This window comes from Pipistrellus hanaki (genome assembly GCF_964339955.1).
Source record: "Pipistrellus hanaki genome assembly, chromosome: 3".
Classification (NCBI taxonomy): domain Eukaryota; kingdom Metazoa; phylum Chordata; class Mammalia; order Chiroptera; family Vespertilionidae; genus Pipistrellus; species Pipistrellus hanaki.
The window spans coordinates 107,678,352-107,692,237 of record NC_140505.1 but is presented as its reverse complement, the minus strand read 5'-3'; the positions used below and the strand labels follow the sequence as shown (position 1 = coordinate 107,692,237).

The following is a 13,886-nucleotide window of genomic DNA, read 5'->3' as shown; positions in this document are numbered from 1 at the left end:
CACGTAGGTAAGTTTGCACAATTTCTCTTTAAAATAAAGTCTTTGCTTCAGCCATGTATCAGTTTTCCCTTTTACTACCTCACTCTAGGCCCCTTTGCTGGGGTGTGGTACAGACTGGAGCTGGTCCCAATGGTTACAAGGAGGCAGTGTGTGAAAGGACTAAAAGGAGATGAGGGGTCAAAAGAGGCAGGAGACAAAAAAAAAAAAAAAAATGCTAGTTTGCGGAAATACACAGAACACAAAGAAGGAATATTTGAAGATTCTCTTTAAATCTATCACCCAGGAAGAGCTTTCTGGTTTTTGCAATTGTATTGTTTATGTTGTATGTGTGTTTTTTAAAAATAGATTTTACTTTTTCGATTTGGATTCACAATTTTGGATTTACAAAGAGATTGAAGAGATCGTACGAACTGTTCCCATATATACCATCTCACCTATTTTCCCTAATTATTAACATCTTACATTAGTATGGTACATTTGTTACAATGAGTGAACCCATATCTATACATTGTTATTAACTAAAGTCTATAGTTTATTTATATTTTTCTAATGTCCTTTTTCTGTTTTAGGATTACATTTAGTCATTCTGTCACCATAGCGTTTTTGTTTGTGACAACTCAGATTTTCCTTGTCTTGACAATTTTGAGAGGTTCTAGTCAGATATGTGGTGAAATGTCCCTTTATTGGAACTTACTGTTTTTCTCGGATTTAACTGGGGTTGTAAAATTTGGGAGGAATCCAGCAGTAACACAGAGGTACAGTGTTACTTTTATCACCTCATTTCAAGGGTACATATTATCAACATGACTCATGACGATTGTTGGCCTGGATCACCTGGCTGCACAAGTGTTTCTCTGGTTTCTCTAATAATATATTCCTTTTCTCCCCTTTCCATATTGTGCTCTCCTGAAGCAAGTCATATGCATAGCCCACTCCTATGGAGTGGGGAGTTCCCAGTGTTGTAAACACTATTATTTTGAATAGTAGGAATTCACTAAAGGAAGCTACACTTACCTGGTGAACCTACCCTTTCCATTCCGAAAAGTATACTATGTATATGGCACACGGAATACTCACTGATGGCAGGTACTGTCTAAAGAGCCTGCATTATTCTGTTCTGACTAGTTGAACTGTATGCCTACCAGTCAGTCCTGTTTGTTCCCAAATCTCAGAATGCCAGTTGTATTTGTCATTGTAATCACATTATTTAATTAAGTATTAGTAATAAACTATAAGTAACAAAATCTCCCAACCAATCAGTAAGCTGGAATTCATGGAGAAGCCTCTGTTATGCCTGTCTGGTGTGGCTCAGTGGTTGAGTGACCACCCATGAACCAGGAGATTAATGTTTGATTCGAGGTCAGGGCACATGCCCAGGTTGTAGGCTTGATCCTCAGTAAGGGGTGTGCAGGAGGCAGCAGATCAATATTTCTCTCTCATAGATGTTTTTACATCTCTATCCCTCTCCCTTCCTCTCTCTCAAAATCAGTAAAAATATATATTTTAAAAAATATATATTTTTAAAATGAAGCCTCTGTTGTAATATTGTTCTATGTCAAACAAGTTTTGCCTATACTCAGTTATTTTATCTGGTAGATTAATTTTAGATTATTTTGTCAAGATACATTGCAATTTTAAATTTTGATCCTATGAAAATGAAATTAAATAATTTGGAAAGAGCCAATAAAAATACTCATTTTAAAGTTACTGCTTAATTAGAAGTGATTGCTGAAATTCTCACTTTACTTAAAAAACAACACAACTTAAAATTGTACCTTATGAGTGTGAGAAAGATTATGGAAAATTCCAAATGGCAGACCTATACCTTAAGAAAAGAACTTGCGACCAGCCATGTTGGCCCAGCAGAGTTGTGCGCGGCGGCCGGGGGCGGGACGGCGCGGGTCCTGATCGCACTGCCACGGCTGCTTCTGCCGGCGCCCAGGACTCATTTCCGTCGGGCGGAGGCTGCGACCGGCGCGGGTCTCGTGGAGAGGACACTGTGAAATAAGACTCAAGCTCCACAATGACAACCTATTTGGAATTTATACAACAAAATGAAGAACGAGATGGAGTACGATTTAGTTGGAATGTTTGGCCATCAAGTCGGCTGGAAGCTACAAGAATGGTTGTTCCAGTAGCAGCCTTATTTACACCACTAAAGGAGAGACCTGATTTACCACCTATTCAATATGAGCCTGTTTTGTGTAGTAGGACCACTTGCCGTGCAGTTTTGAATCCTTTATGTCAAGTGGATTATCGAGCAAAACTCTGGGCTTGCAACTTTTGTTATCAAAGAAACCAGTTTCCACCTACTTATGCTGGTATATCTGAACTGAATCAACCTGCTGAACTTTTACCTCAGTTTTCTAGCATTGAATATGTAGTTCTGCGTGGCCCTCAGATGCCTTTGATATTCCTCTATGTGGTTGATACTTGCATGGAAGATGAAGATTTACAAGCTTTGAAGGAATCTATGCAGATGTCATTAAGTCTTTTACCACCTACAGCCTTGGTTGGACTTATTACTTTTGGGAGAATGGTGCAGGTTCATGAACTTGGATGTGAGGGCATTTCAAAAAGTTATGTCTTCAGAGGAACAAAAGATCTGTCTGCCAAACAACTGCAGGAAATGCTGGGGCTCTCTAAAGTACCCGTTACTCAAGCAACACGTGGTCCTCAGGTACAGCAGCCACCTCCTTCTAATAGGTTCTTGCAGCCAGTACAGAAAATAGACATGAATCTCACAGATCTTCTGGGGGAATTGCAGCGAGACCCTTGGCCTGTACCACAGGGAAAGAGACCTTTGCGTTCTTCTGGGGTGGCACTTTCCATAGCTGTAGGACTACTTGAGTGTACTTTCCCCAACACTGGTGCCCGTATCATGATGTTCATTGGTGGTCCAGCCACTCAGGGGCCAGGAATGGTGGTTGGAGATGAATTGAAGACACCTATAAGATCATGGCATGATATTGAAAAAGACAATGCCAAATATGTTAAAAAGGGAACTAAGCATTTTGAAGCACTGGCTAATCGAGCTGCCACGACTGGTCACGTTATTGATATTTATGCATGCGCATTAGATCAGACAGGTCTCCTGGAGATGAAATGCTGTCCCAACCTTACTGGAGGATACATGGTAATGGGTGATTCTTTTAATACTTCCTTATTCAAGCAAACTTTTCAAAGAGTCTTCACCAAAGATATACATGGACAGTTTAAAATGGGTTTTGGTGGTACATTAGAAATAAAGACCTCAAGGGAAATAAAAGTTTCAGGAGCTATTGGACCCTGTGTGTCTCTCAATTCTAAAGGACCCTGTGTGTCTGAAAATGAGATAGGAACAGGTGGCACTTGTCAATGGAAGATATGTGGGCTCAGTCCCACTACAACCTTAGCCATATATTTTGAGGTTGTCAATCAGCATAATGCTCCAATTCCTCAAGGAGGGCGTGGTGCAATTCAGTTTGTGACTCAGTATCAGCATTCAAGTGGGCAGAGACGCATTCGAGTGACCACCATTGCAAGGAACTGGGCAGATGCTCAAACTCAAATCCAGAACATTGCTGCATCTTTTGACCAGGAGGCTGCTGCCATTCTTATGGCCAGGCTGGCAATATATAGAGCAGAAACAGAGGAAGGGCCAGATGTGCTTAGATGGCTAGACAGACAGCTCATTCGACTGTGTCAGAAATTTGGAGAGTATCACAAAGATGATCCAAGTTCCTTCAGATTTTCAGAAACTTTCTCCCTTTATCCACAGTTTATGTTTCACTTAAGAAGGTCTCCTTTCTTGCAAGTTTTTAACAATAGCCCTGATGGGAGTTCATACTATCGTCACCATTTTATGCGTCAAGACCTGACCCAATCTCTAATCATGATTCAACCTATTCTGTATGCATATTCTTTTAGTGGACCACCAGAGCCGGTTCTTCTTGATAGCAGCAGCATTCTTGCAGATCGTATTCTTCTGATGGACACATTCTTCCAGATTTTGATTTATCATGGTGAGACCATAGCCCAGTGGCGCAAGTCAGGATACCAGGACATGCCAGAATATGAAAATTTCCGCCACCTTCTGCAAGCCCCAGTGGATGACGCCCAGGAGATTCTTCACTCCAGGTTTCCAATGCCAAGATACATCGATACTGAACATGGGGGCAGCCAGGCCCGTTTTCTGCTTTCAAAAGTCAACCCTTCACAGACTCATAATAATATGTATGCCTGGGGACAGGAGTCTGGAGCACCTATTCTCACAGATGATGTTAGTTTACAAGTGTTCATGGATCATTTGAAGAAACTTGCTGTGTCAAGTGCTGCTTGAAGTGCTAAACATGTTAAAGACATTTAAGAAGATGAAATAATATTTCAGTTTTCTTTTTTTTCCTTTTCAATTAATCTGTGGAAATCAACAGATATCTCTACACTCTTGTTTTAGTATGGTTTGAGGCAACATACGCTAAAATATTCACGTTTGTAGATTAAGCTGGAATATAAGAGCAATACCAACAAACTTACTTTGCTTGCCACAGTATTATAACTGGTTTTGGAAAACAGGTCTTTATAACTTAATTATGTTGAAGAGTAAGAATAGAGTTTGTTTTGTACAAAAGAGACACAACTCATTTGCATATTGCAGACCAAGTGGCACTGAATATCTATACTGACTTTTGAAAACTTGTTTCTTAATTTTAGCTGAAAAGTAAACAAAATCATCAATAGTAATAAATGTGGACATTTTTGCTTGTTCATTGAATATTTTTCTGTGATTTTCATCACTTAAGTATACAGTATTTCTGTACTTAATCTGTTAAGGCAAATTATTTTTATGATGATTTATTTAGAAATTATTTGACTATATATAGTAATTTTCATGAAGAAAATATAATGTTTTTGGTCATCTGAAAAAATAGTTTAGAGACAAAAATTTTTTTTGTAACAATCCCCAATCTAAAAATAAATATGAAGTTCCCACACATTCCCAACTTATGTGATTAAACATCATTTTTTAAAAAGGGAGATAGAAAATAAGCCTTTTTTTGAGAGTACATTTTAGAAAGCCTTTACACTAAGAAAAACTTGTAATTATTAAAACAAATTTGGTTTTCTCTGCATGGCTATGTTTTTTCCCTTTGTTTTTCTGAGGTAAATTTTACACTACTAGAAATCCCTCAGTACTTTAACACTATTTTGGAAGTTTACACTTTACTTTTTGTTTCTCCTTCCATCTTGTGAAATTTATTAAGTGGTAATTTCTTATTGAAACAGTATTATATAATATTTTGTTGAATTATCTCATGTGATGCTCAGTTCTATTTTGATTTATTCATTAGTATCATTCACCTTTACTTTTTAAAGTTTACTTGTAGCTAATGTTTACATTGCTAAAGTCAGATATATTTAACAATGAACTTACATCAAGTACTGCAAAAATGAGGTGGTGCTATGATACATGGTTAGGACAGTTTTGATGATTGTGCTTGCATGAACACAATTATATGATGTTAAAAGAGACAGACACTTTATATGTTTTAATTAAATTAAATAAGTTAATCTGTTCCATTTTATTTGAATTGAATTGTGCTAGGCATATATACCAATAAAATATACTTTTTCTCTGAAAAAAAAAAAAAAAAAAAAAAAGAAAAGAACTTGCCCCATATCATGTTCAGTGAATAAATATGCACATATATACTTTAAGTTAAAGTAAAATGGCCCTGTCCAGGTATCTCAGTGGTTAGAGGGTTATCCCCATAATATCAAGGTTGTGAGTTTGATCACCAGTCAGAGCACATAAAAAAGTCAACCAATAAATGCATAAATAAGTGGAACAACAGCCCTGAACTGTGTGATTGGGTATTGTCCCATGAATCAAAATGTCACTATTTTGATTCAATTCAGAGCATGTGCTGGGTTGCAAGCTGTATCCCCAGCAGAGGGTGTACAGGAGGCAGCAGCCAATCAATGCTTCTCTCTCACATTGATGTTCCTCTCTCTCTCCCTCTTGCTTCCTCTCTCTATTACACAGATTTTAAAAAATAACTGGAACAATAAATCAATTTTGCTCTCACTCTAAAAATCAATAAAATAAAAGAAATTATAAAAAATAAAGTAAAATGTTTGAAGTAGAAATGGATTATTTTTTATTATTTCCAACTTTATTAACTTTTCCTGTTAATATACCAGTTAGCAGGCCTAATTGAAGTTCAGTCATGAGCTTCTATTGTAATATTGTATAATGTCAAAAAATATTGTACAATATAAAAAAATATATTCATTTATTTTTTGCTACATTAAATTTTGAATCAACTTGTCAAGATACATTTAAAAATTCTCTTTGAACTTTTAAAAATTTTCTTTGAAGTTTTATTAGGATTTAAAAAAATATGCATTGATTTGGGAAAATTCACTTTATAATATAGAACATTTCATCATAACACAAATATCACTCACTTTTTATTTAAATACTAGAGGCCTGGTGCACAAAAATTTGTGCACTTGGGGCAGTGAGATGGGGGAGTCCCTCAACTCAGCCTGCACCCTCTCACAATCTGGAACCCCTCCGGTAGGGCCCCTAAGTCTGGCCTGAGATCAGGGCCTATAGGAGCTTTCCTTCCCTGGGCTGCAGGCAGCTGGCCCCACCCCCGCTGCCACTGTTTGCCATCTGTGCAGCACTACCCCCCCCTCCCCTGCCACCAATAGCCTCCCTCTGTAGGCAACAGGCTGGGGTGCAATGGCTCGGCTGGCCTGGGTCTCCCTCTTTCTTTGCTGGGGGGTAGGACCAGTCCTGTGAGGGGCCATTCTGCCTACCTGATCACCCCTAACCACTGGTCTGCCTACCTGATCACCCCTAACCACTTGCTTGGGGGTTGGGCCAGCACTGACTTCTGGTTGGTCAGCCTCAGGATTTTTATATATTAGAATTTTGTGTTCTTCAGTAGTGTTATAGTTTTACTATATAGACCTTATATATTCCTTTCTTTAATCTTTATTTAAATTTTTTTTTTTACTAGAGGCCCACTGCACAAATTCATGCACCAGTGGGATCCCTCAGCCTGGCCTGTGGGATTGGGGCAAAACCAGCTCTCCAACATCCTCCAAAGGCTCCAGGATTGTGAGAGGTTGCAGGCCAGGCCAAGGGTCCACACAGGTGCACAATCGGGGTCAGGGAGAGACTGTGGGAGGGCTCCAGGGCGTCTCCAGCCCATCTTGCTCAGCCCCAACTGGCTGGACCCCAGTAGCAAGCTAACCTATTAGTCGGAGTGTCTGCCCTCTGGTGAGCAGCCTTAGCTTATCATTAGCATATTATGCTTTGATTGGTTGAACGGCCAACCGGTTGACAGGTTGGTTGACTGGTTAGTTAGCATATTAGACATTTATTATATAGGATTGTTTAAAGTATTACAAATAGTAGTATATATATGTCTCCTTTCCCCCCCTCCCCTCAGCCTCCCCTAATCCCCAGAACATGCCTCACTCTCCCCTCCCCCCCAGTGTCTGTGTCCATTGGTTATGATTATATGCATGCATACAAGTCCTTCGGTTGATCTCTTCCCTCCCCCACTATCCTTCCGCTGTTGTTTAACAGTCTGTTCGATGTCTTTGTCTCTGTACCTATTTTTGTTCATCCAATTTATATTCCACAAATGAGTGAGATCATGTGCTATTTATCTTTCTCTGACTGGCATTTTTCGCTTAGCATAATGCTCTCCAGATCCATCCATGCTGTTGCAAATGGTAAGAATTCCTTTTTTTTTTTTTTTTTTTTTTTTTTTTTTTTTTTTTTTTTTTAACAGCAGTGTCGTATTCCATTGTGTAGATATACCAAAGTTTTCTAATCCACTCATCTGCTGATGGGCACTTAGGCTATTTTCAAATCTTAGCTATTGTAAATTGTGCTGCTATGAACATAAGGGTGTATATATCCTTTCTGATTGGTGTTTCTAGTTTCTTAGGATATAATTCTAGAAGTGGTTTTACTGGGTCAAATGGCAGTTCAATTTTTAATTTTTTGAGGAAACTCCATACTGTCTTTCACAGTGGCTGCACCAGTCTGCATTCCCACCAGCAGTGCAAGAAGGTTCCTTTTTCTCAGTATCCTCTCCAGCACTTGTCAATTGTTGATTTATTGATGATAGCCATTCTGACAGGTGTGAGATGCTATCTCATTGTTTTGATTTGCATCTCTGGGATGATTAGTGACTTTGAGCATGTTTTCATATGTCTCTTAGCCTTCTGTATTCCTCTTTCAAAAAGTGTCTATTTAGGTCCTTTGCCCATTTTTTTTGTTCAGATTGTTTATCTTCCTTTTGTTAAGTTTTATGAGCTCCCTGTATATTTTGGAGATTAAACCCTTATCAGAGATAACATTAGCAAATATGTTCTCCCATGCAGTGGGCTTTCTTGTTCTGTTGATGATTTCTTCTGCTATGCAGAAGCTTCTTATTTCGATGTATTCCCATTTGTTTATTTTCTCCTCAGTTTCCATTGCCCTAGGAGCTGTATTAGTAAAGATATTGCTACTACAAATGCCTGCTATTTTGGTGCCTATGGCTTTGTCTAAGATTTTTATGATTTTCCGTCTTACAGTTAAGTCCTTTATCCATTTTGAGTTTATTTTTGTGTATGGTGTAAGTTGGTGGTCTAGTTTCATTTTTTTGCATGTATCTGTCCAATTTACCCAACACCATTTATTGAAGAGACTGCTTTGACTCCATTGTATGCTCTTGCCTCTTTTGTCAAATATTAATTGAGCATAATGGCTTGTGTCGATTTTTGGGTTTTCTGTTCTGTTCCACTGGTCTATATGTCTGTTCTTGTTTCAGTCACAGGCAGGCTTTGTAATATAGTTTGATATCTGGTATTGTGATCCCTCCAACTTTGTTCTTCTTTCCCAGGATTGCTGTGGCTATTCGGGGTCTTTTTTTATTCCATATGAATTTTTGGAGAGCTTGATCCAGGTCTGTGAAATATGCCCTTGGTATTTTAATGGGGATTGCATTAAATCTATAGATTGCTTTGGGTAATATGGACACTTTAATGATGTTGATTCTACCAATCCATGCATCAAACTGTGGCTCCTTCTGCTGAGTCTGGGTACATTTGAACAGGACCAAGATGCACACCAAGGTCTGCTTTTCCTAGCCCCAGGTCCAGAAGCAGACCAGGCAAAGATTCAAAGCACCTAGAGATCTTACTCAGCCTGCAGGCTGACTGTTATTCCCAGTCTCTTAAAGAGCCTCAGGCTGTAGCCCACAGAAATATGGAAACTCCACAGGATAGAATGAGAGGTTTTCCAACAGGATGGAATAATTGCTTCCCCTGCAGGCAAAAGTTGCCTGATGGTCAAGGTCTGTCTGAGAAAAGATGCTTTCCGCAGTATAGAATCAACACAGGAATCCAGGCAACTGCTCTCTGAGCTCTATTCCCAGAGCCTGGATCCTCGTTACACAGCCCTAGTCTACTCTGCCCTCCCTCTGCTAGAGCCAAAGGTGAATGGCTGCATGTGAAATTTTGTGTGTTGGTCCTTTAAGAGGTTGCCTGCATTTTTAGCCATCTCTCTCTGGTAGACAGAAACCCTGCTGCTTTTCACAGCCAGAAGTTATGTGGGCACCTTTCTCAGCTCTGCTGCTCAGCTTGAGGTTTAGACCCCAGTGTTTTCAATGGGAACCCTGCACAGCTGAGATATCCCTCTGGAACTTCAGCTGTTGCCTGTGGGAGCATGGCCAGCCCTGTTGTGCCTACTAACTTCCTACCAGTCTCCACCTTAGGCCCTTGGTTATTAGGTTTCTCTCCAGCTAGTCTTCAGTTGATTATTCAGGATGGTTTTTCTATATTTTCATTGTAATTCCAGTTTGGCCCTGGGAGAGTGTCAGTGTAGCTTTCACTTAATCTGCCACCATCTTAGAATTTCTTCACTTTTTCAATTACAGTTGACATATAATAATATGTTAGTTTCAGCTGGCTAGCGTAGTGGTTAGACATTTATAAAATTTATGAAGTGATCCCCCTGATAAGTCTAGTATCCACCTGACACCATACATAGTTATGACAATATTACTGATTATATTCCCTTTGCTGTACTTTTATAACTGGCAATTTGTACTCGATCCCTTCACCTCTTTTTAAAAAAATATATATTTTATTGATTTTTTACAGAGAGGAAGGGAGAGGGAGAGAGAGCTAGAAACATAGTTGAGAGAGAAACATTGACCCGCTGCCTCCTGCACACCCTCTACCAGGAATATGCCCACAACCAAAGTACATGCCCTTGACCAGAATTGAACCTGGGACCTTTCAGTCCGCAGGCCGATGCTTCGGCTTCCTTCACCTCATTCACCCAGTACTGCAATGCTCCTCCCATCTGGCAACCATCAGTTTGTTCTCTGTATCAGTTTGTTTCAATTTTCTTTATTTTGTTTTTTTAAGATTCTACATATAAGTGAAATTATATAGTATTTGCCTTTCTCTGTCTGACTTATTTCATTTAGCATAGTATCTCTATATCCATCGATGTTGTTGCAAATGGTAACATTTCATTCTTTTGTAAAATCTTTATTGTTGAGATTATTACAGATGTCTCTCATTTCCCCCTCCCCCCCCCCCATTATCCCTTCCACATGATTCCCGCCCCACCCCAGGCCTTTGCCACCCTATTGTATGTGTTCATATACATATGAGATCTTTGTTTAATTTCTTCCCACCTCCCACCCCTTTCCCTCTGAGAATTATCAGTCTGTTCTATTTCCATGCTTCTGATTATATTTTATTCAGGAGTTTATTCTGTTCATTAGATTTCTTATTCATTTATTTTGATTTTTAGATTCAATTGTTGATAGGCATGTATTTGTTGCCATTTTCTTGTACATATTTATTATCTTTCTTTTTCTTCTTCTTCCTCTTCTTAAAGAATACCCTTCAAAATTTTATATAATCCTGGTTTGAGGGTGATGAATGCCTTTAACTTTTTCTTGCCTATGAAGCTCTTTATCTGACCTTCAATTCTAAATTGCTAGGTAGAGTAATCTTGATTGTAGGTCTTTGCTATACATCATTTTGAATATTTCTTGCCAATTCTTTCTGGCCTGCATAGTTTCTGTTGAGAAATCAGTTGACAGTAGTATGGGCATTTCCTTGTATGTAACTAATTGCTTTTCCATTGCTGCTTTTAAGATTCTATTTTTGGCCAAAACCGGTTTGGCTCAGTGGATAGAGTGTCGGCTTGTGGACTGAAAGGTCCCAGGTTTGATTCTGGTTAAGGGCATGCACCTTGGTTGCGGGCACATCTCCAGTGGGGGGTGTGCAAGAGGCAGCTGATTAATGATTCTCTCTCATTGGTGTTTCTAACTCTCTATCCCTCTCTCTTCCTCTCTGTAAAAAATCAATAAAATGTATTTTAAAAAAAGATTCTATTTTTGTCTTTAGCCCTAGGAATTTTATTTATGATGTGTTTTGTTGTGGTCCTCTTGGGTTTCTCTTGTGTTGGACTCTCTTTGCTTCTTGGACTTATAAGTCTATTTCTTTCACCAAGTAGAGAAGTTTTCTGTCATTATTTCTTCAAATAGGTTCTCAATATCTTGCTCTCTTTCTTCTGGCAACCCCATAATGTGAATGTTAGTATGATTGAAATTGTTTCAGAGACTCCTTACATTGTCTTCATATTTTTTGATTCTTTTTTCTATTTGCTCTTCTGGTTGGATGATTTTTGCTTCCTCATATTTCAAATTGTTAATTTGATTCTCAGACTCTCCTACTCTACTGTTGAATCTCTGTATATTATTTTTTATTTCAGTCAGTGTATGCTTAATTTCTGACTGGTCCTTTTCCATTTTTTGTTGTTGTTGTTGTTGTTGAGGTTTTTAGAATATTTTTAGAGTATTATTATTAACTGTGGTTTTGAACTCTATATCTAGTATGATAGTTTGCTTTCTTTCATTTCTGACATGTTTCTTTATCTCTGCACTTTGGCTGCTTCCTTGTGTTTATTTCTAGGTATTGGGTAGAGATGTTATGACTCCTTGAGTTGGTAGAGTGGCCTTCTGTAGTAGGTGTTCTATAGGGCCCAGTGGATCACCCCCCCCCCCCCCCCCCAGTTACGTGGGCTGGGAGCTCTAGGTGCACCCCTTTGTGGGCTGTGAGCACAGTCTTTTTTGTAGTTGAGTGTGCAGAAGCACAGGACTTTGTTGGAATGTCTGTAAGAAGGATTCTCCAAAAGGTCAGGGACATCTGAAGAGACCTTCCCAAAGACCGCAGCCCCTACATTGACTTTTCCAAACAAGTCCAATCCCCTAGGGTGTTTTGCTAGAATCTCTATGTTTAGTCTTTAAAGACCCGACCTTGTAAAAGCATATACTTTCTCAAGGATGCTCACCCTGCTGATTGTATCTAGAAGTTAATTTTAGTTCAATCTATTATGACAATAAAAACCAAAGGAGCCAGGTGAGTGGCGATAGCCAACTAGTCCCTTAGCTACTTTTTCACAGAAACACGTGTCAGAGCAATCTGTTCATCCCTCGCCAGTCAACCCCAGCAAAGTGGTGCCCTGTGTGAGGAGGAACCAGGAATGCAACATAATGAAATCTGACAGAACCCTTGAAAACTAAGAATAAGACAATAAAAATAACTGCGCTGTAAGACATTGGAGCTCACTTGGGATTTCCAAGCTCAAGGGAATTGTTTCTCAGCTAAGGAATTCACTATCTCTGTTATGCTTCTTAAGAATGTGAGTATGTTTTCCATTAGAAAAATAAGACTATTTCTAAAAGTAAGGGAAAAAAAGTTTTTTTCCGTATTTGCTTAGGAAGCAAAGGTTCTATATATATTATTAAAACAATTACATTATGTTAATCAGGAATTTGATTACTTTAAATGAATAGATTACCTAATACTACAATATTTAATAATCTATAATAATAAAAGCATAATATGCTAATTAGATTGTACAGCTGAATAACCTTCTGGATGTCATTCTGGAGGTTCTTCCAGATGAAGTGGTGGCAGTGGGGGCAGAGGCAGATGGTGTTAGGGGTGATCAGGCTGGCTGGACAGCAGTTAGGGACAATCAAGCAGGCAGACAGAGTGGTTAGGGGTGATCAGGCAGGCAGCCAAGTGGTTAGGGGAAATCAGGAAGGCAGATGAGAGTAAGGGGCGATCAGGCAGGCCGCCTAGTGGTTTGGGGTGATACAGGCATTTACCTGTGCTGCCATCTTCAAATTCTTTAATATTTCATTCTTCTTTATGGCTAAAATTTCATTGTATATACATATCGATCTCCTTTATTCAGTCATCTATTGATAGATATTTAGGTTACTTCCATGGCTTATGTAGACCTTATATATTCCTTAGTAAATATTTGCTTAAGTATTTTAAGAGTTTTGTTGCTATAATAAATGTTATTTTGTTTCCAATTTATTATTGCTAATTTATAGGGAAGTAAAAATTAGCAATAATAAATTGGATCTTTTATCTAAATAACATTATCTGACATTTTCTGATTCTAACAATTTAAATAATATATCACCTTGGATTTTCAAAATAGATGATCATTAATCTGCACATAATGACAGTTTTGTTTTCTTTTAAAATATTTCTGTCTCATTATTTTTTGTGTACTGGACATTTGTATGCTTTCTTTGAAGAATGCCTATTCAAGTTCTTTGCCCATTTTACTTGCTTTATTTTCACTGAGTTGTAAGAGTATTTATTTATTTATATCTTATCATATATATGATTTGCAAACATTTTTCCCATTTCACAGATTGCATTTTAAGTCTGATTATTTCTTTATTATAGTTTGACATAATCAAATAGTCTATTTTTGCTTTTGTGCCTGTGTTTTTGATATCATATTTACTGTCTTTTGTAGTTTCAATTGAGTATTCTGTATTATT

General features: G+C 38.3%; 1 protein-coding gene across 1 annotated transcript; it reads left to right on the top strand.

Annotated features, from left to right (window-relative positions):
• Positions 1-1,850: 1,850 nt before the first annotated feature.
• On the top strand, positions 1,851-5,622 carry LOC311620123 (protein transport protein Sec23A-like). The gene has a single exon (XM_084879163.1). The coding sequence runs from the start codon at positions 2,024-2,026 to the stop codon at positions 4,319-4,321; it is 2,298 nt and encodes a 765-aa protein (XP_084735289.1). The 5' UTR covers positions 1,851-2,023; the 3' UTR covers positions 4,322-5,622.
• The last annotated feature ends 8,264 nt before the right edge of the window (positions 5,623-13,886 follow it).

Excerpts from the sequence above, each read along its gene's own strand:
- LOC311620123 (XM_084879163.1), top strand. The coding sequence starts at position 2,024 with ATGACAACCTATTTGGAATTTATACAACAAAATGAAGAACGAGATGGA.